This window comes from Pogona vitticeps, chromosome 1 (genome assembly GCF_051106095.1).
Source record: "Pogona vitticeps strain Pit_001003342236 chromosome 1, PviZW2.1, whole genome shotgun sequence".
Taxonomy (NCBI): domain Eukaryota; kingdom Metazoa; phylum Chordata; class Lepidosauria; order Squamata; family Agamidae; genus Pogona; species Pogona vitticeps.
Genome location: NC_135783.1, coordinates 201,901,608 through 201,923,432, shown reverse-complemented (window position 1 = coordinate 201,923,432; position 21,825 = coordinate 201,901,608). Strand labels below are relative to the sequence as shown.

At 40.2% G+C, this 21,825-nt stretch overlaps 1 protein-coding gene across 4 annotated transcripts in view; it reads left to right on the top strand.

The window, feature by feature from the left end:
- Positions 1-21,825, top strand: part of MAP3K20 (mitogen-activated protein kinase kinase kinase 20) — a 139,272-nt gene that overhangs the window by 62,378 nt on the left and 55,069 nt on the right. For all 4 annotated transcript variants that reach the window (XM_072980167.2, XM_020810968.3, XM_020810969.3 and 1 more), the window contains exons 9-11: positions 3,444-3,518; positions 10,812-10,918; positions 20,866-21,001. In XM_072980167.2, the coding sequence (XP_072836268.1) occupies positions 3,444-3,518; positions 10,812-10,918; positions 20,866-21,001 (318 nt within the window). The remainder of the gene's footprint in view (positions 1-3,443; positions 3,519-10,811; positions 10,919-20,865; positions 21,002-21,825) is intronic.

Genomic DNA, 21,825 nt, shown 5'->3' with positions numbered 1-21,825 from the left:
TCCTTCATTACAAAAAGGACACAAACTATTTGTATTTTGATTTTCCTCAGAGATGTTTAGAGCAGTGTTCATTTTACTCTCAGAATTCCACTAGGCCACAAAGTAAAAGACTTTCCCCAGGCCATCAAGGCTGATTCATTGCCAGAGATTTGAACCAGTATTTTAGTACTCTGCCCACTAAAGTACATGGACCCTTAAAGATTTTCGGTGTGACTCTCTATCTACTCAGAAGAAAGCCCCACAGAGTTTGGTACAGTCACAGGTTTAGGGGATAAAGACTTCTTTTCACCCACTTAACTAGGGTTTTCTTGATGCTTGAATGTTTTAAACTCCAAAATGCAATCCTAAGGATGAAAGTTCATATTAGAGATGTCATTACCTAACATCAAATTACTACTAAGAAATGTCACTTTTATTAGAGTATGACACTCTTTGGGACCTGCTACCTATAAATTATCTGACAAATAACATTCTACTCAAGTAAGACAGATGTAAGTGATTATTACGTGTCTTTTAGAAACTCGTTTTCCATCTCGTGGAACAGTGAGGGTTACAGACAAATGCCGTTGCTTAGACTATCAGATATATTTTTAGACAAATGACTGGCCTCAGTATCAAGTGCCTGTGCCACTTTGTTTATGCCAGTTAGACTTCTTGAATATATTTGTGCCAGAGAAGTTCTTTAAAATGTTCATAGTACATATTTATTTTAACAATTCTATACATTATTACAGATTTACTGCATACATTTCTTGCTTCCTGTTTTCTTCTCTTAGCATTAATTCTTCCATAATAGCTTTTATGGCTTTTTTTGCTTTGACACACAAGAGTTCATAAAGTTTTGCAGATCCTATTACATTCCTACAGTGGTTCATATTGTTTAACTTACTCCGTGTGCCTCTTGAGAAAGTGCAGTGCATGCCAAAACTATTCTATGCAGCAGAAGGAGGAGTCGAATAGAATTCAGATTTAATTGATTTCTTCTTTAATTAGATTGGTATGTGAACCCATGGAATCTTTTTTTGGATGCTCTTAAGGAAAAGACAGCTTGGTTGTAATGCTGTTAGCCAACAGTTTGTAGGTCTTTCTTATATGTTATGGGTTGGTTAATGGCATGAGGTGAATTTATCCAGGTTTTTGTGGCTTTTACACAAGATTAGTTTTGACGCCACTTTTGGTTTTGTGTTGCTACATTACTAATTATTCATTTATATTTTGTTGGTGGTTCTTTCTTCAGTCTTCTGTCAAAACTTCTGATACGTAGATTTTTCCCCTGTCTTGGTTAATTTTTTATGCTAGTTATTTTTTGAATGCTTAAGGAGAGTTCTTATATGATATGTTTACATTCAACAAGCATAGCATGAAAAGTGATTTTAAAGATTAATTGACTTATTTATTAAAATATCGGCATCCCACTCTCATGTAGACATCTTGTGGCAGATCATAGACAATAACGTGATTGAAAACTATTCTAAAACACTTCAAAACAATTCACACTCTTCTAGATATACTTCTAAGGCCGTGCATAGTTGCTTTTACAGGCCAGCAGAAACAACTTTTCTACCTGGGGATTCTCAGTGGCACTATCCTTTTTTTAACACAAGGGTTTTTTAAATGACTTTTAATTCAATAGTATTTTGCCATTATAATCGCTTCAGATATTATAACTTTTGGTTTGTTTTTTTCTGAATCTGTTTTTAATAATCTTGTTGTTAGGCTCCTTGTAGCCTAGTTGTGGGGAAAAGGTAGAATATAAATCAAGTTAAATAAAATATATAGTCCTATACATTGTCCAATCGGAATTTGCAGCATTCATATGTGAGCACACTCACATATTTTGTACCAATGTTGATCATAAATCTATGCATTATCATCATCAATTTGGTGAATTCAGAATAATTTGCAAATTGTTTTGACCAGACATAGGATTTCCAACCTTCCAGGATGTCTCCAGAAACTGACTTAATTTTTCTGGTACTTTCTGGAAATCTGACAGGTGGCACCTTGCCAAGTGTTGGTTTGCCACAATGCACAAGGCACCCCTACCTGACTATCATTAGATACATGCACAAAGTGTTCCTGTCTGGCCATCAGTAGCTGGAAATTGAACTGGATCTTTGAATTCTGACCGCTCCAAAGTGAGGCTTTTTTGTGATGAATTTGGAGCAATAACATGTGTTGTGCCTTTAAGTTTTGCATAGTTCTGTTAAGTAAGAAGGAGGTCACAGGACCACTTAGCAGTCTATAACTTCATTTCAAATAATTCATTTGAAAAACAGCAGCCATTTTATAAAAAAGGTTGTCTTGGGTCCCTTTATTGGGGGGAATGGTAGGGTGGTGAATGAATTTCCAAAAAATCAATAAGAACTTGGAGTATTTTTGAACATGATGACTAGATGGGAGGAAATGCAAAGAACATCTCAAATGGTTTCGAGTATGTGAAGCTTTTAAAATATTGGGATTGTATTCCTTGTATTTCTTCATACATTTCTGAAGAGCTGCACTTTGGGTGTAAGCACTAATGGAAACTTTAACAGAAGTTAAAAGATGTGTAGTCATTAGGATAGTTAATTATTACCCTAGAATAATTGAGAAGATCATGGCTTGGAGTTATAGGTAATTTGTTCCAAAGACCCCCTTTAGTTCTAAATTCAGGAATGGTTGTCTCCATTTAACATTTTGACGTGTTCTGCTGTTCTGCCTTTGGACATACAGAAGAACGTGGTGGGGAAGTTTAGCTTCATATTCACATAGGATTTGAGAATCACTTGATATGTTACACTGAGATTATGGTTGTTTCCAATCCAGAACTCTCTAGTACAGTACAGTGGTTCTCAACCTTGGGTCACCAGGTTTTCTTGGACTGCAACTCCCAGAAGCCTTCACCACTGGCTGTGCTCGCTGGGATTTCTTGGAGTTGCAGTCCAAGAACACCTAGGCTTCCCAAAATTGGGAACCACTGCCCTAGTATGTTCAGAATTCTTCCTTTTCTTATATATACATACATCACTATAAAAATCAGCATACATGTCGTTAACCTCCTCAGCAATAACCAGGCCATTTATTTATTTATTTATTTATTTATTTATTTATTTATTTATTTATTTATTTATTTATTTATTTATTTATTTATTTATTTATTTATTTATTTATTTATTTATTTATTTATTTATACCCCACCCATCTGGCCTAAAAGGCCACTCTAAGCGGCTTGCCAAGTGTTAGTTACACACTTCTAGACATATGCCTTCTGCTCTCTAGACATTTTTGGAATAATGTATCTTGCCTGGTCCCACACTTTCTTTGCTTTATGGTGTAGGCTAGTTTCTAGAAATCTACAACATGCACATGTTCTGTATTAGTACAGGTGTTGAATTGACTTTCTGCTGTTTATTTCTCACTATTTGATTGCCTGACTGAACTCTTGCTCTTGTTACATACAGAGACTTACTATTCCAAGCAGCTGTCCTGGAAGCTTTGCAGAATTGATGCATCAGTGCTGGGAAGCAGACCCAAAGGTATTCATTCTGCTAAGTTGTTTATTGAATTCACGGCTAGTCACTGTGTATTTTAGTTATATTGTTTTTAAAAAGTGCTCTTGGCAGCAGTTTGGAAACTTCAGATACAGGTAGCCACTCTGAGGGAGGCCCAGAAATCCACTACTGTACTAGGAATCAGGATTTCTCATTGGTGGCCACCATGCCATGGAACTCTCTTCCTTTGGAAATAAATAAGACCCCAACCCTTCTTGGTTTCAGGAAAAAAGTGAAGACTTGGCTCTTTACTCAGGCTTTTCATACACCTGCCCATGTTTAATTTAATTAATTCTTTTTTGTTTTAATCTAAATTGATTTGTGTTGTGGATGCCATATTGTAAGCCATCTAGAGTAGTGCCCTGGCCTGGAGGGGTAAAGAATGAATGAATGAATGAATGAATGAATGAATGAATGAATGATTAGATAGATAGATAGATAGATAGATAGATAGATAGATAGACAGACAGACAGACAGACAGACAGACAGACAGACAGACAGACAGACAGACAGACAGACAGACAGACAGATAGATAGATAGATAGATAGATAGATAGATAGATAGATAGATAGATAGATAGATAGATAGATAGATAGATAGATAGATAGACGCTATGTAAGATTATTGCATTTATATGGTGTGGAATGTATTAATCACTTTTTTGGCAGATCCTAGATATGTTTAGGAAATCAGTATTTCTTTAGTTAAAAGATCAAGTAAAGAGTGGTAAATAATTCATGCAGTTTGAGTTTGATAGCAAACTGTTTCTGTTTAAATTAGATGTTGAAATTATTTTGATTGCAAATGTTGTTTGTTTGCTTTATCATATAAGTAAATGTTTTAACATTTTACTGTACTTTATGATATGAAGGGCCAAATTCTGACAGAAACAGAGTCGTTTGAGCATTGCTACCAAATGTGAGCAAGTATTTTGTCCATCTTTAAAGTTAGTTCAAAAGTGAAACGGAATGATTTCACTGAAGTGTAGTCAGAAAGAACTCTCATTCCTATTTTAATCAATGGGATTTTTTAAAATTGGCTCTCATATTTCGCAACTGAATAAACGAAGTAATCAACTACACAAGAGTTTATTTGGGGAACCTTCATATCTCCAGATGGTTGGGTCTGCAGTTCCCAACAGCCTTATGCAGTGCAGCTAATTGCAAGGATTGCGAAAATTGTGATCGAAAGCATCTGATGGGTCAAAGGCTTCCCAGGCATGATGAACACTGGGATGCAAACATGAGGTGAGATGCCCTGATGTTCCTTCCTTCCTCCACCCTGCCCCGAAAGCTCTCTAATACTTTCCCATGAAGAAAAAGCCTTTGTTTGGTTTTCAACTTCTCATGAAGTAGAATGTTATTTGAGGAAAAGACAAAGAGAACCACCATACAATAAAGGTATTGTGCTGAACAAGGTCAGTGGTTTTTGCAAGGCGCCCAAGCTATTCTGCAGGGCATTTTCCATCCTCTGTTGCTGCTGTCATGGGAAGTGGAGCTGCCAAAGGAAGGAGGAACCATAAGAAACGTGACTTGCCACTGGCTGCTCCCATGATGGCAGAACTTTGCAGGCTGAGGGCAACTCTGAATCAGTCACCAACTGTGTTCAATCCTAGAGTTCCAAAGTCTCTTACTCTCAGAGTATCCACTCAACATGAGCCATTTGTATTTGTATCCCTGGGGGTAAGAATATGAATAGCGGCACCACAGGTGCCACGGAGGCCCATTCCCTCCTCCAAGAACCTCCCAGGCCGGTCACCAGTTGCCCTGCTGCGCTTGGGTCCTTCCTCCTGCTCATCGCATCAAACTGGGAAGGAGGCTGGCCAGCATTTCCCCGCCTCCCTGTGCAACTGACCACTCATCAGCTCAGTGGGGAGACTCCCCATCCTGCCTTCTCGCTGGAGTGGTCAGCTGTCCAGGGAGGCAGCGAGCACCAGCCGGGCTCCTTCCTGGATTGGTGCTATGAGGATGACGAAGGACCCCAGCACTGCACGGCAACCAGTGAATGGACCGGCTGGTTCTGCGGGAGGGGGGAGGATGGGTCCCCGTGGCAACTGCGCTGCTGCTATTTGTATTTGTATCCCTAGAGATATGCATACGAATAACCCATGTATAGCATCCACCTATATCCTGAATCAGTTGTCAACTCCTTCACCTTCTCAGTACCAGGAATACTAAAGGTTCATTGGTGTGTTGAGCCTCTGATTTGGCAAGGAAGCAGAGATTAATGCCTTCCTTTTTTGCAGGAGTCTAGATAATGGGATTTATTCTTCTTATATTGCTGTTATTGATGTTTCAGAATCTTATCAGGAGGTCATTGATCAGATACGTCCCTATCAGATGAAGAATCATGAGAGTTAACCCTGTTCAAGGCTATGGAGTGGACTTCCATTCCTGAAAAAAACATTGTAGCTTCTAAATCTCGATTTCCCTTCCCCTTAGACTGGCAGTGAGGTTCTAATAGAGGCCTGGAGAGAACCCAGTTGTCGTTGTCATCTTCATCTTCTTCATCTCTTTCCTGGGGAAAGCAGAACAGAACTTTGTTATTGCTGTTATCTCTTCTGTCTCCAGAGGAACTTATTTGAGAGAAAGGTGGTTATTAAAATACCCAGCACTGTTGTTCGGAAGCCTTTTTATAGTGGGTTATTTTTTCCTACGTCCCAGATGTCCATTTGGTATCTCTATTGTTCTGGCCATTCATTATGCTTCTTTTGGTGACAGCACAGGAATAAATTTATACTTCATGGAAAGTCATTTCTGGCGGTCAGTAGAGATGTTTCGAGAGGATTTTTGGGGTTATCCTCTAATACATTTTTGCCCCGAGGATTCGTAGGTCTGAACACAAACCTTTCAAAACTGCCCTTTGAGTCAGCAGAGGCCATGGTAGTTGCAAAGGAATCTAGGACCTTGCTCCCTAGCTTTCTTTGTATTTATTACTGCGAGGCTGTAACCACTTTTTACCCATCTGGGATCTGTAGGGAGGCATGAACCGCTCAGGCAGGCCATTAGGACTTGACATTAGAAAACCATTATGGAATTATATCAACAGGTATAAATAATATGCTGGCAAATGTGCACCTGCTGCCATGCTGTGTTCCAGCTCCAAGCTGATTAGCAGTAAACTATGCAGTAGGTCTTAAAACGTGGGTCTTTATAGGACTGGTTTGGGAGAAAAGTAACTATGATGTCAGCAGTGCAGAAAAGATATGGGGTGGGTTAGAGGCTTTAAGTGTTAGAATCCTGAGCAGATGGACCAGAAATGACAGGCACAGAAAACGGGGAAAGGGGGGGGGGACCCTTCACCTAAGTATTGAATACACGGCTCCTACACAGAAGAGCACTTGTCGCTTTTTGTTACACATTTGACTTTTTTTATATACTGTTTGACAGTTAAAATAAAGAAATTGTCTCTCTTTTATAATGTGAAAATCATTTGGATCTGCCTGGGAGAGACACCTCAGCATTGTTCCTAATTGTTTTTGTGCACCCAAATTAAAATGCACGTTTTAATTGCTGCATCTGTAATTTTAGCAGAAATGGTATAATTACAGGCGTGATGCAGAGAGGATGTGCATCATCCCTTTATTATGTATCCACATTTTGGTTTCAACCTTTTGTCTCAACCTTGTCTGGGGTCTGTCAAACAGACTAACAGAGGCAATGCTCTCTTGAGAAACATTTTAATGGTGACTTCCCCAGTTTTCAACAATTATCCCACTTTTTTACTCTTAACAAAGGAAGATTTAAATGCAGGAAAAAATATAGAAAAGTTATGACTGCTTTTTCTGAATTAATCTGGCTGCCTTCCGCTGTACACAGCACAGTCTTACTCTTCTTTTCCACGACACTGCAATCTGACCCGAGTTATCTTGTGATCTTAGTGCTAACACTAAGGCAGAGACACAGAGGAACACCCTGAAATGGACAGAAGAATTGTAATGTAGCCCATTCGGTCATGTAAAATGATAATGCAGTACTATATTTAGACTAAAACTAATTTCTAGAGGAACTGGTTTGAAGATGTGGATACAAATTTCATTAGTTACCTGCTTAAAACCGAAATATTGTAAATAGCTGCACAGTCTTTTCAGAAACTTCTATGAAGTGAATCCTTGTCTCTTCTTTACAAAACAGAGACCCATCTACATTTCTGTGATTAATTTTCACAGCAAGATGGCATTGTATGAATGACATAGAGGCTGGCCTACTTTGGGTGTGCTGCACTAAATAGTAAGCAAATGTCTAAAAACTGTGTTTTCCTCATGTAGCCTTTTGTCACGTTCTGCTTGTTAAACATTTTCAGTAAATAAAGTGTTACTCTTTCCCAGTTTTCTTTTAATCTTTTTTCTTGCCAACCACTGTAATTACAAATGGACCAAACATGTAAACATCCACTTTGGCTTTTTGTTTCCTGTGGTGAAACAAAGCCAAGCAAAAGCAAAGTGTGTTGCTTATATACTGCCCCATAGGGCTTAAGGCGGTCTTTGGGCAGTTTATAATTTAATTATGCAGCTTACAGATTTCCCCTCAACCCAGCAAGCTGGGTTTACCAACCATGGAAGGATGGAAGACTGAGTCAACCTTGTGCTGGCTACCTTGACTGCAGTACAGCAGTGTGGCGATCTCCTCTGAAGCCCCTGTTCCTCTCAGGTCTTCACAAGGTTCTCGCCCTTCTTCCTTCTTCGCTGCCACCAGGTATTGCTGCCTCAATACCATTCACTCAAGGAGACATGTGTACTTTTAAAACTTATTTATTAGATCAGGGAAGTTAACATATAATTAGTATTCAATAGGTAAATCACAGGTTGCTAATCACTTGTATTTGTATCAGTTTTACTTTAACTTTAAATCTCTATTAACTCTCTGTACCATTCGGCGTTCTTACAGATCTCTAACTCTCTACCAGTTGACTTTTTAAGTTTCACACAGTCTCTCACTACCAGAATCTCTCTCTCAGACTCCATACACCAGCCCTTATATCCAGCCCCCTCCCTCCCTTGGCTCCGCCTACTGTCCTCTCATTGGCTTCTTCTCCACTGTTCTACTGTGACGGACAGGTGAGGGCGGGGCTGCTCGCTACAAGCAGTTTAACTACTGTGCCGTGAGGCTCCTATATTAAGCCACAAATTACTTGCACAAGAAAGAAGTAATTCTGTTTCTTTACGTCACACTTTTCTACTCAGTGTGCCCATCGCTGTTATATATTTTTTTTCAAGCACAACTTAATCACCAGTTTCTTAAAGTAAGACAAACAAACAGCAGTGTAGAGGCCATCGCTAATAACTGTAAACCAAACAAAAATATAACTTAACAACAGCAGTAGTAAAAGATAATTAGAGTTCAAACTGGCAGCAATGAGTTGCTAGACATTAAAAAGCCATTAATAAAAGTGCCTTCAGTTTCTAAAGAAAGAATTGGAAAGAGGGTACCTGATGTATTCCATTAGAAGAACATTCCAGAGCGGTAGTCTTGCCAAGAAAAGGTTTTTGTCTTGGACAGCTTTCTTGCGAAACTTCTGAAGACAGCCCTGAAGTAGTGCTATAAAAGTAGAAGTACCTAAGCCAACCTTATATTTTACTCCCCTTTCCCCTCTATATGCAGAGGTTGGCTGAACTGGTAGTTGAATCTTGCTGTCATACTGTGGATGAGGCAGCATCCTTCTTTTCACCCACGGGCCACACGCTTAGGTTCAGAAGCACTGGGCAGGTGGCAGGATGGAGAGAGCTCTGCTCTTCAACGCTACACCTTTCTGTCTTACTGGCAGCAGCTCCTGCCTTCTCCTCCTCATTTATGATTTTAAAGGCTGGAGTTAGGCCTTTGGATTATGTGTTGCAGCAGATAGAAAGGCAGTAATGTGAGCGTTATGCTTTCTGACCTGCAAGCTTCAATATTTTATTTCGTCAGATACCTTGAGAGGATTCTACCCTAGAAGAAGGCCTAAATGCTCTTTAAGTAAATAAAACGATACAATTAATGGTGTAATACTCTGGGGAAGTGCATGCAAAACTATTTGTAAGATTGATATTGAGTCTTGTTTGTTTGTTTAAATCATGGGCTTAGTAAGGTGTCTGTAGTGTAAAAGGTTCCCGTAAGGGTATTGTTCCTCTGATTGGCATGGGAATATTGACATGCTTCATTTACGTATCTAGTAGGATTGGTCAAGTGCCAGAGTCTCTGGGCCCCAGAGGGCCCACCAAAGGCTGTAAACAGGGATTTAACATTTTTCAATTTGAAAGTAATGATTTTATTTTAAGGCCAACGCTGAAAAGAAAACAGGCCAGTTGGCTGCAACAGCTGCTCTCTTCTCTCTCATCAAGTCTCTGGGCATCATCCCCAGCACTGCAGAATGTCGAAGACCAAAGGCATTTGGGAGAAGGAAGATTCAGTGCCATCTGGCTGGGAGAGAGAAAAACAGAATGACGCCTAGGATGCACTGAAGAATCGGTGCCACCCTAGAAGTGTTGTTTGTCAGGGCTGCCTTCTTGGACCTGCTCGACGCTCCTTCCAACCTGGTGCAGCACTTTTGACTGTGATTGGTATTCTATCAGGAAGCATATCAGATGCATGGTGGGAAACCTTCATTCAATGCTGCAGCTCGTAATAACCTAGATGCCTTCCACCACCATCATTTTCCAAGTGGTACCAGTGTTAATTTGCTGCAGCAAAAACAAACAAAAAAAGAATCATGTGTCACTGTGAAGATTGGATTCTTGGATGCAGTGAGTTGGCCTGCAGTCCAGAAATGTTTGTGTCAAGTAGAACTCGTTCAGAGCACCATGTAAGACCAGACAACAGCAAACAAAAACTCGGATGCCTTGAAGGCCTTTATTCCAAGTGCACTGTGTGTCCATGGCTGGGATGCCAAATCGTACAGGACTGGAAGAGGCTTAGAATCTGATAATCTGGTTTCTTTCTTTCTGAAAGGCTGGATTGTCCTAAAATGAACCCTTTCCATATACATTAAGACAACCAAGATTCACCATGATATGATGGAAGAAGAGATCCCAAGGGTCCATGCTGAATTTTTGTTACGGTGCAATTTTAAGACTCTTTTGTAATTCAGACCAATTAAATTTACAACCATAAATAGTATTTTGTGTTTTTTTTTGTGTGTGTGTGTGTATCTAACAGTTCCCTAGTCACATCTCATTATTATTATTATTTTGGACTCTTGCTTTCCTTGGTGAATGTTGTGGTGTTAGAAACAAGTCATTTCACTTAAATATATACAGTATACGTTGGAAATATTTAATCCTCTTCCCCTTTTTCTTCTTTAGAAAAGACCCTCTTTCAAGCAAATTATTTCAATCTTGGACTCCATGTCAAATGATAGCAATCTTCCAGATGAATGCAACTCGTTCCTGCATAACAAGGCAGAGTGGCGGTAAGTCTTCACTATTGTTTAAAAGGCTGCCTATGGAAGAGGTCAGTGGAGTGAGTTCTTGACCTTTCCTGTTTATCACACTCTGGAGGAAACAACACTGAACTTCCAATAGAAGAACATCAACAACCTTTGGAAAGGCACAGGGCCGGGCAACGTCCCTCTTCCTTTTACAGCCCATTGGGCCTCCCGAAAGCCTGTCACAGAGGACATGGTCAACACTCTGGAGACAGTTTGCAGGCAGCTCTGATGGCTGCAGAGGGGAGAAGAAGGCAAGGTGCTTCTGTCATGCTATCAGTACAGCACTGGTGTGATACTACAGTTAGTCCAATGTCTGATTGCGGAATATGAAAATGTATATTTGTTTAGAAGCAGTATCCCTTTGAATGCCACCCTATGGGAGGATTCTTCATGGAATGCATGATCTATCTGTGATAGAGTTTTATTTTAAAATAAGCCTTGCCTTTATTAATCCAGTTTTATTCCCATTTGAAAAACTAGCCCATTTGAAATCTTCAATTCAAGCCACAGTCTTAATACAGAGATAGGCATACAAATGTAGTTGTGGCCTTGGGGCACCAGCCTGCATTCAGTCCCGCTAGATTAGATCCACTGGATCAATGAGAACTTGTCAAGGCAACATTTGTTTAAGTTCCATGGATTTAATGGGCTTTCTCTAGTTGTTAATAATTGAGGTTTCAGGGGAGTATGAACAGCTAAGCTAATGCAGTGTTGTAAATATGACATCACACTGGTGTGGGAAATAAGAGTTGTCAGCATGAATACTTCAGAAGTTGACAGGCCTGAATTCTTCCACTCTGTTCTTGTAGTCCTCATACTGGGGATGATGGAGTAGAGCAGTTATTGTTCCTGGTGTCTTTATAATCAGAATGAGCTAGTTCCAAAGTTTGCATCTGCCAGTGATACTGTCCCAAAGCAGAGTTTTGGGACATCCTGGCACACGGAAATGTTTTCCCCCGGCAACCTGTGTATATATCACTCAGTGCCACCTCAGACCTCTGGTATTGACGTGGCTGGGAGGGGCACACAGGGGCACAGAAAGGGATATTACTAACAAGGAAGGCTGCTGCTCATGCAATGGGATGATATATGGATTGGATGCACAGTTTGGCCATTTTGAGAGCTGTTTTACTTATTAATTAATGAAGTTCATACTGAATGTGAGCTATAAAAATTTACAGCCAGTTTTAAAGGTTTTTAGCTCCCATAACCAGAATCATCAGAAACTGTGAATGTTACAATTGTAAGCAACTAATTATTAAAGGGATCAAAATTAAATTCTAAGATTTAGAAGCACATTTTTTAAATTATTAGAGCCCATTTGCTCACCCATTGCTAGTAAGTCAGTAAGAACGTGTAGAATTTGCCACCTCTGAATTCTGCAGTCATATATTGACAGTTTCCAAAACTGTACTCCACGTGGCACTCTCTTGTCTATTGGTCTTTGGTTTTTTTGTATGTTGTGTCAAGTCACATCCAGCATACAGTGACACTCATGGTGTTTTCAAGGTAACTGAGATATCTACTCAGGCCCAAATAGAGTTTTATCAAATTCCTGGTGAGCTGTGAGGCATGACCTGAACTCCATGTCAGCGGCCTCCAGCCTGTTTGTTCTTCTCTCTTGGCAAATGTTTTTAACAGGCAAGTGGTTGTAAAGTTGTCACTTGTCGATGCTTCTGCTTTCAAATCAGTGTCAGTAAAATTCTTAAGTAAAATTCTTAAGCCATGTTAGTCTGTGCAAGCCTATCAGGCAAAATCTAAAGAAGCAAAACAAGACAAGACATAAACATGTGGCGCCTTCAAGATTAACTATTATATTCTAATGCAAGCTTTCATGGTTAGTCTTTAAGGTGCCACATGCTTTTGTCTCTCTCTTTTTTTGGTATTGTTTTTTATTATTTTGTTTCTTTGGATTTTGCCTGATACTCATAAGCGTTGTGCTTCAGCTGAAGATGGCTTTTCTCTTTGCAGAAAAACAAGCATTTCTCAGGCTGTGCTGTTTTTACTGCCAAACAAGCATGCAAAAGGCACCCTTGGGGTCCGTTTTGAAAGTGCCCTTAAATCTCTGTGCAACATTTGGAACAGCTCAGACTAGAGTGCGTTGAAGGGCTATTGAAAATGGACCCGTGGAAGCAAGGGAATGTAACCAGGCGGACTTTGCAGTCGTCTAAATTTAGAATCCTTGGCCACACTCCAGGTCAGCGCAGAGCAGAATTTGGTAGCGTACTGAACTCTTTGGGGCTTGCCACTTTAAAGAAAGCGATTGAAAACATGCAAGAAAATTAAAGGGCTCTAAAGAAGTAAAAATAAGTAAGCAAATGCGAGGTTATGAAAAGAAGAGCTATTCAAACAAAAACATCCTAAACCTAAGAGAACTTCAGAAGTGAAAAGATAACCAGAGAATTTTATTGCATGGGTGGAAAAAGTGAGCACAAGGTAGGAAGTTTGAGCCAAGTCACATGACACAAGTATAAATAGCTTGTTTTAGAACTGACATTATTCTTCCACTGACTCAGCAGAGTATGGCAGCAAATGACCCGCAGCATTGAAACTAGAAGAGCACAATGGATTGCGCCATCTCCTGATGAAAGCGTAGAACTGCACTAGAGATAACACTCCACAGTTACTACAGTATAATCATAGGAATCCCTAGCATGTGTTTTTGAAAGTAAATCCCACTGATTAGACTTGTTTCCTATAACATTAATGTAGGGTTGCAGTCTTTGTACCTCCATAGATCAATAGACAGGCAGACAGACAGACAGAGATGCCAGAAGCATATCTTATTAGAAAAAGGAAATGCTGCAGGTTTGTTTGGATGGGGGGTGTTGAGAATTAAAGAGTACCTGTAGGAAGACTTCTTTTCTTCCTTCTTGGCCTGGGTGTTTCTTTCATACATTGGTTAGATTTCAAGGATAAAAGCCTGATCCTATGGCTCTTTGCATCTGTGATGGAGCTGGGTGTATTGCAGTCTCGAAGGGTCCCCAAGAACCCAGTCCCAAGCAGGCGGCGGGGGGGAGGGGGAGTAATCTATTTTAAACAACCAAAAAATGGTGATTTTGTGCTCCTGGAACAACAGCTTTCATTTTACTGACCAGGAAGCTTCCCTAAGACCGCTCAACCCTACACCCTCAATTTAAAGAACAAACCTGGAACTGCCCATCTGCCTTATGGAGGGGACTGAGTGCGCAGATTTGACCCCCAAGCCCTCCCTGGGCTTGCCTTATACTGTATGCTTATTCTAAGGGTTCATTGTTGTCTGGCATGTAGTGAAAATTATGTATTCCCCATGGGATAAATCCACTTTTTTGGCCCAATAAGTTGAGACCCAGTGATTGAATGGGACTTGTTAACACCTATGGAAGCACCTTGATTCAGTAGCTCTATTCTACTGAGACGTAACAGTTGAGTTTAGGCAATTCTGTGCTTAAATTCCCAACTGGATTTGGATATTGTCTAATACTTGAGTCAAGTCCTCTTAGTTTATGGCGTTTTCCTAATTTTTGATACCCTACATTTTTGACATTTTCCTAATATGCTGGCGTCAGCTCACTATTTGAACATGAGTGTGCCTATAGAGGTGCATGCAAAACCTTGGCCTTCTCATCGCCACAGAAGGCTAAAGATGTAGCTGTACCACACACTTGGCAAGCCAACTTCTAGAAAACTTTTTGAGCCAAACCTCATGCTATCAAACAAATCTCTACATTTTCAAAGTGTTTTATTAGGCCATTCTGTAATTGATACTCGAATTTTCTGTCCATAAATCAAATGAAAGGCCACATTGAACAGATGGTGCATTCGGTGTGTAACATTTCCCCTGATCTGCTTTCCGTATTGCATCAACAGTTGTTAGAATGAGTCTTATAAAAGCCCCACAAAAGCCTAGTGCCTGATAAATGGTGCTGCAGGAGATCGGGAGCTTTCATCTAAGAAGAACACAAGAGAAACACAGCATAGTCTGAATCAGAAAAGGAGAGGAGAGTAACATGTAGTGATGGTTATCTAGAAATGCAGAAAGAAGTGGTGCAGGAGACACAAATGACATAAAAATGGGGCCATACTCTACTGGTGCATTTTGATAACTGTCCAGTTGCACATGCCTTAGACAGGATTAAAAGGTATTTTGTAATGTGTTGGGTAATTTTTAAAATAACAGCTGATATCTGAGGTTGTTTAATAAATTAAGAGACCCAAAGAGAGAAAAGTGACCTTTAAGGTTGCGTGTCTGCATGGTTAAAAGAAATATATATATATATATATATATATATATATATATATATATATATATATATATGTTTTTTTCCCCAGGAGTGGGCTGCTTCTTTCATTTTTGTGTCTTTCATGCACATTTCCTTTCATTAAACCTGAAAGGGATTGCTTCTTTCATGTTCTTTTGTTTTGTTTTCCCCGATTCATTTCAGGAGTGCTAGTAGTTTTTTAAAAAAAGCCTTAAAAACCTGTACAAACGATTCAAAAAAAGCAGAGACAAGGAGAATCAGACGAGGTGAAAAAGGTGACAATACAGCCAACCACAACAGAGGCACAGGCAGTAAGACAGCACAAGATGGAGGCTGCTAGGAAGGAACTCACAAGCAGCGCAGCACACCGGAACCTAGAAGATACATAGCCAAAACTGCTGGCAGATGGTGGCAGATGATGGAGCCTGAAGTGTTGTAGAAAAAAAGCATGCCCATTCCTTTCCCACTTCCTTCACTGCTTACCCTGCTTTCTTGAAAACAAAAGGAGATAAGGAGAGAAAGTTATTACCATTTCTGCGTGCTGCTTGCGCTTCCTCACTCTGAGACTCCAGGCAGTAGCAATGAGTCTGTATTGGCCATTTCTTCCTACTTTCTTGTTTTCTTCACCTCCCTTGCCTCAAGCATACTCCTCCTCCTCCTCTACTGTTTCCAAAATTTCCCTGTAGATGGTTTTTACACACAGGCATACACAACACACATCAGGTCTTCATGTCACCTGAGAGGAGTGAGAGGGAGAGATTTGCCACATGATTAAGAGTCAAGGCAGGATCCTAGATTTAGAGTAATCCCACTAGGATCCAACAACCAAGCCAGGCCTTTTTGTAAACTTTCCGCTTCCCTTGAGACATTCTGATTGGCTGCCGACAACAGCTTTTGTCATACCATTTGATTGAAGATTTTAAACAAAAGAGGGAAACATGTCCCCTGTTTTTTTATTAACACAAAGCATTTGTATTTTAGAAGGTGTCTTTTGGAAATAAATAAAAGAACACAAAAGTGAAAGCCAGATCCTCTTTCACGTTTCCTCCCACTTGTGTTAACCCAAGGGTCCATCCCTATTTAGAATATAGCTTGCTGAATGTTCCAGGGAGAGTTTTAATTCTGCATCCTTGAAATGGGGAAGAACAGATCTTCTCAATGAGATGATATTTATATTTTGAATTTAAATTAGATAGATTTTCAGTTCCCTAGAGCAGGGGTCGTCAACCCCCAGTCCATGTCCCAGTGCTGGTCTGTGGGCCTGCCGGAACTGGGCCGTGGACACTGATCTCCACACACACCCTGCATACACGTGGAAGGCATGTCACGCTCACATGGGGGGCATGTCACGCTCGTGGAGGCGTGTCATGCTCACAGGGGCATGTCACACCTGGGGGGGCGTGTTGCACTTGTGTGCATGTGCAACACGCCCCCACAGGAGCAACACGACCACCGCATGAGCGTGGGGGTGCCCCGGCCCCCCCCACACATGGAGCTCACTCTCCCCCCGCCAGTCAGCGGCCCCAAAAATGTTGGGGGACCACTGCCCTACAGGAATAATTTCTAGGATGAGGCCTACATGCATTTCATCCATATGAATTATTTTTATTGGGTCACAGCCCAGTAAGGTTTAAATTATATTTAAGAATGTCATATTTGATAAAAGAAGGGACTAGAGCCAAAGAGCTCAGTTCCTGCCTGCCTCTTTGGTTGCAAAGGCTCTTCTGCATACTAGGAGCTTTGTTAAAATGGTGATTAAATGTAGAATAATTCACTTGTTTTGTTCTGGTGTTTTTTTTTTTAAATAATGCATTTTTAACCAACCTCATCTATTTAAAAAAAAAATCAAGTGCAGCCAAGGTAGCTAGCAAACAATAAAAGCAGTTTAAGAATAAAACCATTGAAATCATCGCAATTGTTCAAGCAGTTTAAACCAGTGGTTCTTAACCTTTGTTACTCGGATGCTTTTGAACTGCAACTCCCAGAAACCCCAGTCAGGACAGCTGGTGGTGAAGGCTTCTGGGAGTTGCAGTCCAAAACTCCTGAGTAACCCAAGGTTAAGAACCAGTGGTTTAAACAACCAGATGGAAAAGATGCCTCTTTGTGGTCTTCACACTGAAAGCAACAAGGGTTGATACTGAATAGGATTGCATTCCCCTACACAGGGGAATTGCTGGTGCAAGATGCCTATGAGGCAGGCCTCCCCAGGCAATAGTATCCTCAAGTGAACCCCCCCCCCGAAGATTCTAGCCTCCAGACAGTTCCATCTTTGTGAAACTGGCTAAGGCTAGTTGGGGGGATCCCTAGCCAATCTTCAAGCTACTTAGGGCTGTAAAACAACACCTTGACCAGGGTATGGAAAGCGGTTCCCACCACCGTGGAAAGAATAATGTAGAATTAGAATAGTAGTGTCTTGTGACCACATCCCAAAAAGCAGCTTAGTTGCCGCATTTGTATGTAGAGCACACTGCAGTAGTCAAATCACAATGGCTGAAATCCTCTTGCTTAGCATAGTACATCAGAACTCAACTAAAGTAGGCCTATTGAATCAGTGGGGATTTACATAGTGAGTTAGACTCCTCTGCAAGTCCCATTAGTTACTATGCTAAGCATTTGGATATCAGCTAAAGTAATGAAGCCATGAGCTAAGTCCGTCAGACTGGCTCAGAAAGGTTTTTCAGCTGTCACGTTAAACTAAGTTACATAAAAGCACGTCTCCATGCAGCCGCCATCAGGGAGTCCTGGGATAACGCAAGGTCGAAGAGTACTTCCTGACTGTGGAGCTGATGCTTTACTTGATTTGTTTTTAAATTTAATTTTCTCTTTTTTCCCCCCATTTGCAACAGAAACATGGGCTAGCTTTGGTGTGTAAAACAGTTTTTTAAAAAAGTCAATGAAGATCAATACATGCAAAACAATATTTTTATGTATTTCACTATAAACTCCTTATACATTGTAATAGCAGAGTAAGCTGGATTGTGGAAAAACAAATTAGTATTAATCTGCAAGAATATTGTAATGAAGTGAAAACACATGACCAGCAATATTAAATGTAAATTGCTACACTTGTGGAGGAACAGACTCATTAACTGGGCAATGAACAGAAGCCTTCAATTAAATTACACTGTTTTATTATACTTTTAAAAAATTAATACAGTTGTTTTTCACAGCCTTGCCTTGCCTTATAAAGAAGTTTTGCTTAATAAAGGGAGATAATGTATGATTCTGATGTACAGAAAGCTGTTGTTACCAGGGGCAGAAATTTTTGAAAATGGATGGCATCTTTACAACATTTTAAATGGATGGACACATGTTGTGCAGATAAAAGCAACATAGTAGACTTATTTTTTTATTCTCTACAATATTACAACTGGTTTATTTTGTGGTAGATATTACAGTTGTATATAAAACGGCAAAGGAATTATTACCCAGTTGATCTCCTGAATTGCTTGAAGTTGCTGAATCATTAGAAGATGCAAAACTATTACCTCTGCAAGTTGATCATGACATCTGAAACACAATGTCCTGCCCCAAGCAGCAATCCAGTTTGATCCTTCAGTTTATATTCTGTTAGTTTGTTGCAGTGCAGAATTTATGGGTTAAGAACTAGGTCTTCTGCTCTGCTTCTTTACTACCTCTTCCACATATCTTTATTTTTCTACTGATCTGAGTCACTCCAGCATAAGGTACATCATGACATTGGCACACAGTACGTTGCAGCATCTCATCTTCATGTCTCCTGGCTGCGTTGGCAGGACAACATTCATAAGACATGTTATGTCACACATTATGTTTTCCCAGGCATTATGACAAAGAGGAAAAAAAGGAACACAGAGTGACAGCAGTCCTATGTCTCTCATCATGTGTAGTTAAACCCCTAGAATTACATTTGGATCAAGGGCGTAGAAAAGATTATTAAAAGGATCGCTGTATTTTGCTTGGCAACACTGGAGCTCAGCTAATGCAATCTATTGCATGTCAAGAACCTTTGACATTTCTTTCCAAGGCCATTGCTGTTGACAGTCATGGGTCGTTTTCATGTCAGGCATGTAATTCAGGCACAACAAGAGGTTGGCACTGGATTGACATTGATTCATGGCTGTCTCTGTCAGACGTCTTTTCTACCAAAGTAGTAGAAAGCACAGCAACAAATTCTGGTGTCCTGACCATGTGAAGAGACAGAGACGTAGTGTTAAGCAAAAAACAACAACAACAACAACCCTTATCAAGAGTTTCTTCATTTAAAGGAAGTGAAAAATAACTACTGGGCACAGAGGTTTACTAGATAGTGGACATGAGGGCTAGAAATAATATCATTTTACAATGTAATATGTAGAGTATTTTTTATTATATGCTGTCAAGTCAGTTTTGACTTACAGCAACCCATTGTAGGGTTTTTGAGGTGTGTGAGATTGTTCAAGGAGTGGTTTACCGTTGCAAAATAAAATAATAATTTTGAGCTTCAGATTATTATTTTATTTCTATTAAAAAAATAAAAATAAAACTAGTTTATGAAAACGTGTGAAGCAGCTTTACTTCACTTTGAATGCCAACCTAGACTCATTTTTTTCAAGAAGGACAAAATTATTTTCAAGCTACAATGTTTACCCTCTAGAAAGGAATGATCCTTGTCTAGTACATGCTAACGGTTTGGTTGCAAGGAGTCTTTCTGTGTCAAAGCAGAGGAGCAGTGACAGTTAAAGGCTGCTTTCTCTTTTCCTCTCAGGTTTCTACCATCTTATACTCCTGAAATATGTATACATCTATGTACATTTTAGTGGCATGGTGGGAGGAGGGAGGTCATGACAAAATGAGGTATTAAAATTGTCTGGAGTACTTCAGGTTACTGGTATGTGTTTGTGTCTGGGTGTTCACACTCGAGAGCTTCTCTATGTTAAAAGCTCCTTCCAAGGGAACAAAAAGGAGTCTTGTGGCCTCTTTAAGATTAACTATTTTTTTATTGGGCAGAAGCTCTCATGGACTGTGGCCCCACTTCTTCAGTGATGCACGATAAAGCTTACAGTCCCTGAAACCTTATGCCAGATAAAAACCTTCTAGTCTTTCAGAGGCTACACGATGCCTTGTTTTTGTTGCAACAGACCGACATGGCACCCCCACCCACCCCCTACATTGCAAATAGAAGACTAGCATATAGATTGGCTTAGAACCAAGGGATAGGCCATGAATTGAACCATGGGGCCTTTCTGCCAGCGGAATTTGTGTTGTGATCACAGTCCGCTTACGCTAGAATCCTGCTTCATATGTGCAAAAACATTTGTTTATCAAGTGTGACAGTGTTCAAAAGTAGGATCCACCACCCAGTCCATGAAATTGTGCAGCTTAAATCTGTTTAATTTTGCTGTATGTGTAGATGCATCTGAAGTGCATTGAATCAAAATGTAATTCTTCAACACACACACACACACACAGAGAGAGAGAGAGATTGAAGCCCTCACTTTTATTCTTAAAGCTCTCTACCTTTAGGCTTTATTCTCAAAGTGCAAATAGTTTCTGCTTTGTTCAAAAAAAAACACAACACCCTGCTTTGGTGGTAATTAAATGTCCTGCTTGACTTACTACTGTGCTTTTTACCCTTCCTTATTTAATTAATATTCATATGGATAAAAATTTATGAACAATTTGTACTTGTCAGGAAAAGGCACAACTTAACGAATTATCTCTGTGCAGATGTGAAATAGAGGCAACTTTGGAGAGGCTAAAGAAATTGGAACGTGATCTGAGCTTTAAGGAGCAGGAGCTAAAGGAACGGGAGAGACGCCTGAAGATGTGGGAGCAGAAGCTCACTGAACAGTCCAATACGCCTGTAAGTGCATAATAAACTTGCTCTTTTATTGCTTGTAACAGCTGGATCTGGAATTATGACAAAGCCAGATTTGGAGGACTGCTTAATGTGTTGTGTTCCCCCAACAGGATCTTCACTTTCCCACCCCATCATAGTTGATTGTGGTTTTTCAATCCATTCCCTCCTTTCTTCCCAGTTTAAGTACTGATTCGCCATGTGGCATGGGTGATGGCTGATTAAAATATAGTCAGAACTATTTATTTATATTATTTATTGATTCATTTGTTTTTTCCTTTTTATACCACCCATCTGGCCAAAGGCCACTTGGGGTGATTTACAAAAAATGCACAATAAACATGGCTAAAACACAGAATACAGCCAATCAAAAAAATAATAATAGTAAAATTAAAACAATACGGTTAAAATACACGGTGAAGACCCAGTTTCTCGTCTTCTCCCTCAGCCAACCTGTTGGCATGTTCTTGTAGGACAGGCAGATCCATTTGGAAGTAGGCTTTCTGCCAGGTACTGAGGTCCCAAATGGCCTTTGTAGGTTAACACCATCACCTTGGAGCTGCCACAGAAACGGACAGGTAACCAAAGTAAGGTGGCCAGAATTGGGGAGCGACATTGATATGTATTCCTTCCACTCAGCAACCAGGCCTCCATGTTCTGGACCTGCTGTGGTGAACTGCTGAATAGCTCTGCGGCTTAGGCAGATGTTGGGAGTTCAAATCCCCATCTGTACCTCTTTGAGAGGGGCTGGACTCAAATGATCCATAAGGTCCCTTCCAGCTCTGCAGTTCAAAGGTTATTATTATTCAGAGGGTTCTGTAACAGTCTCA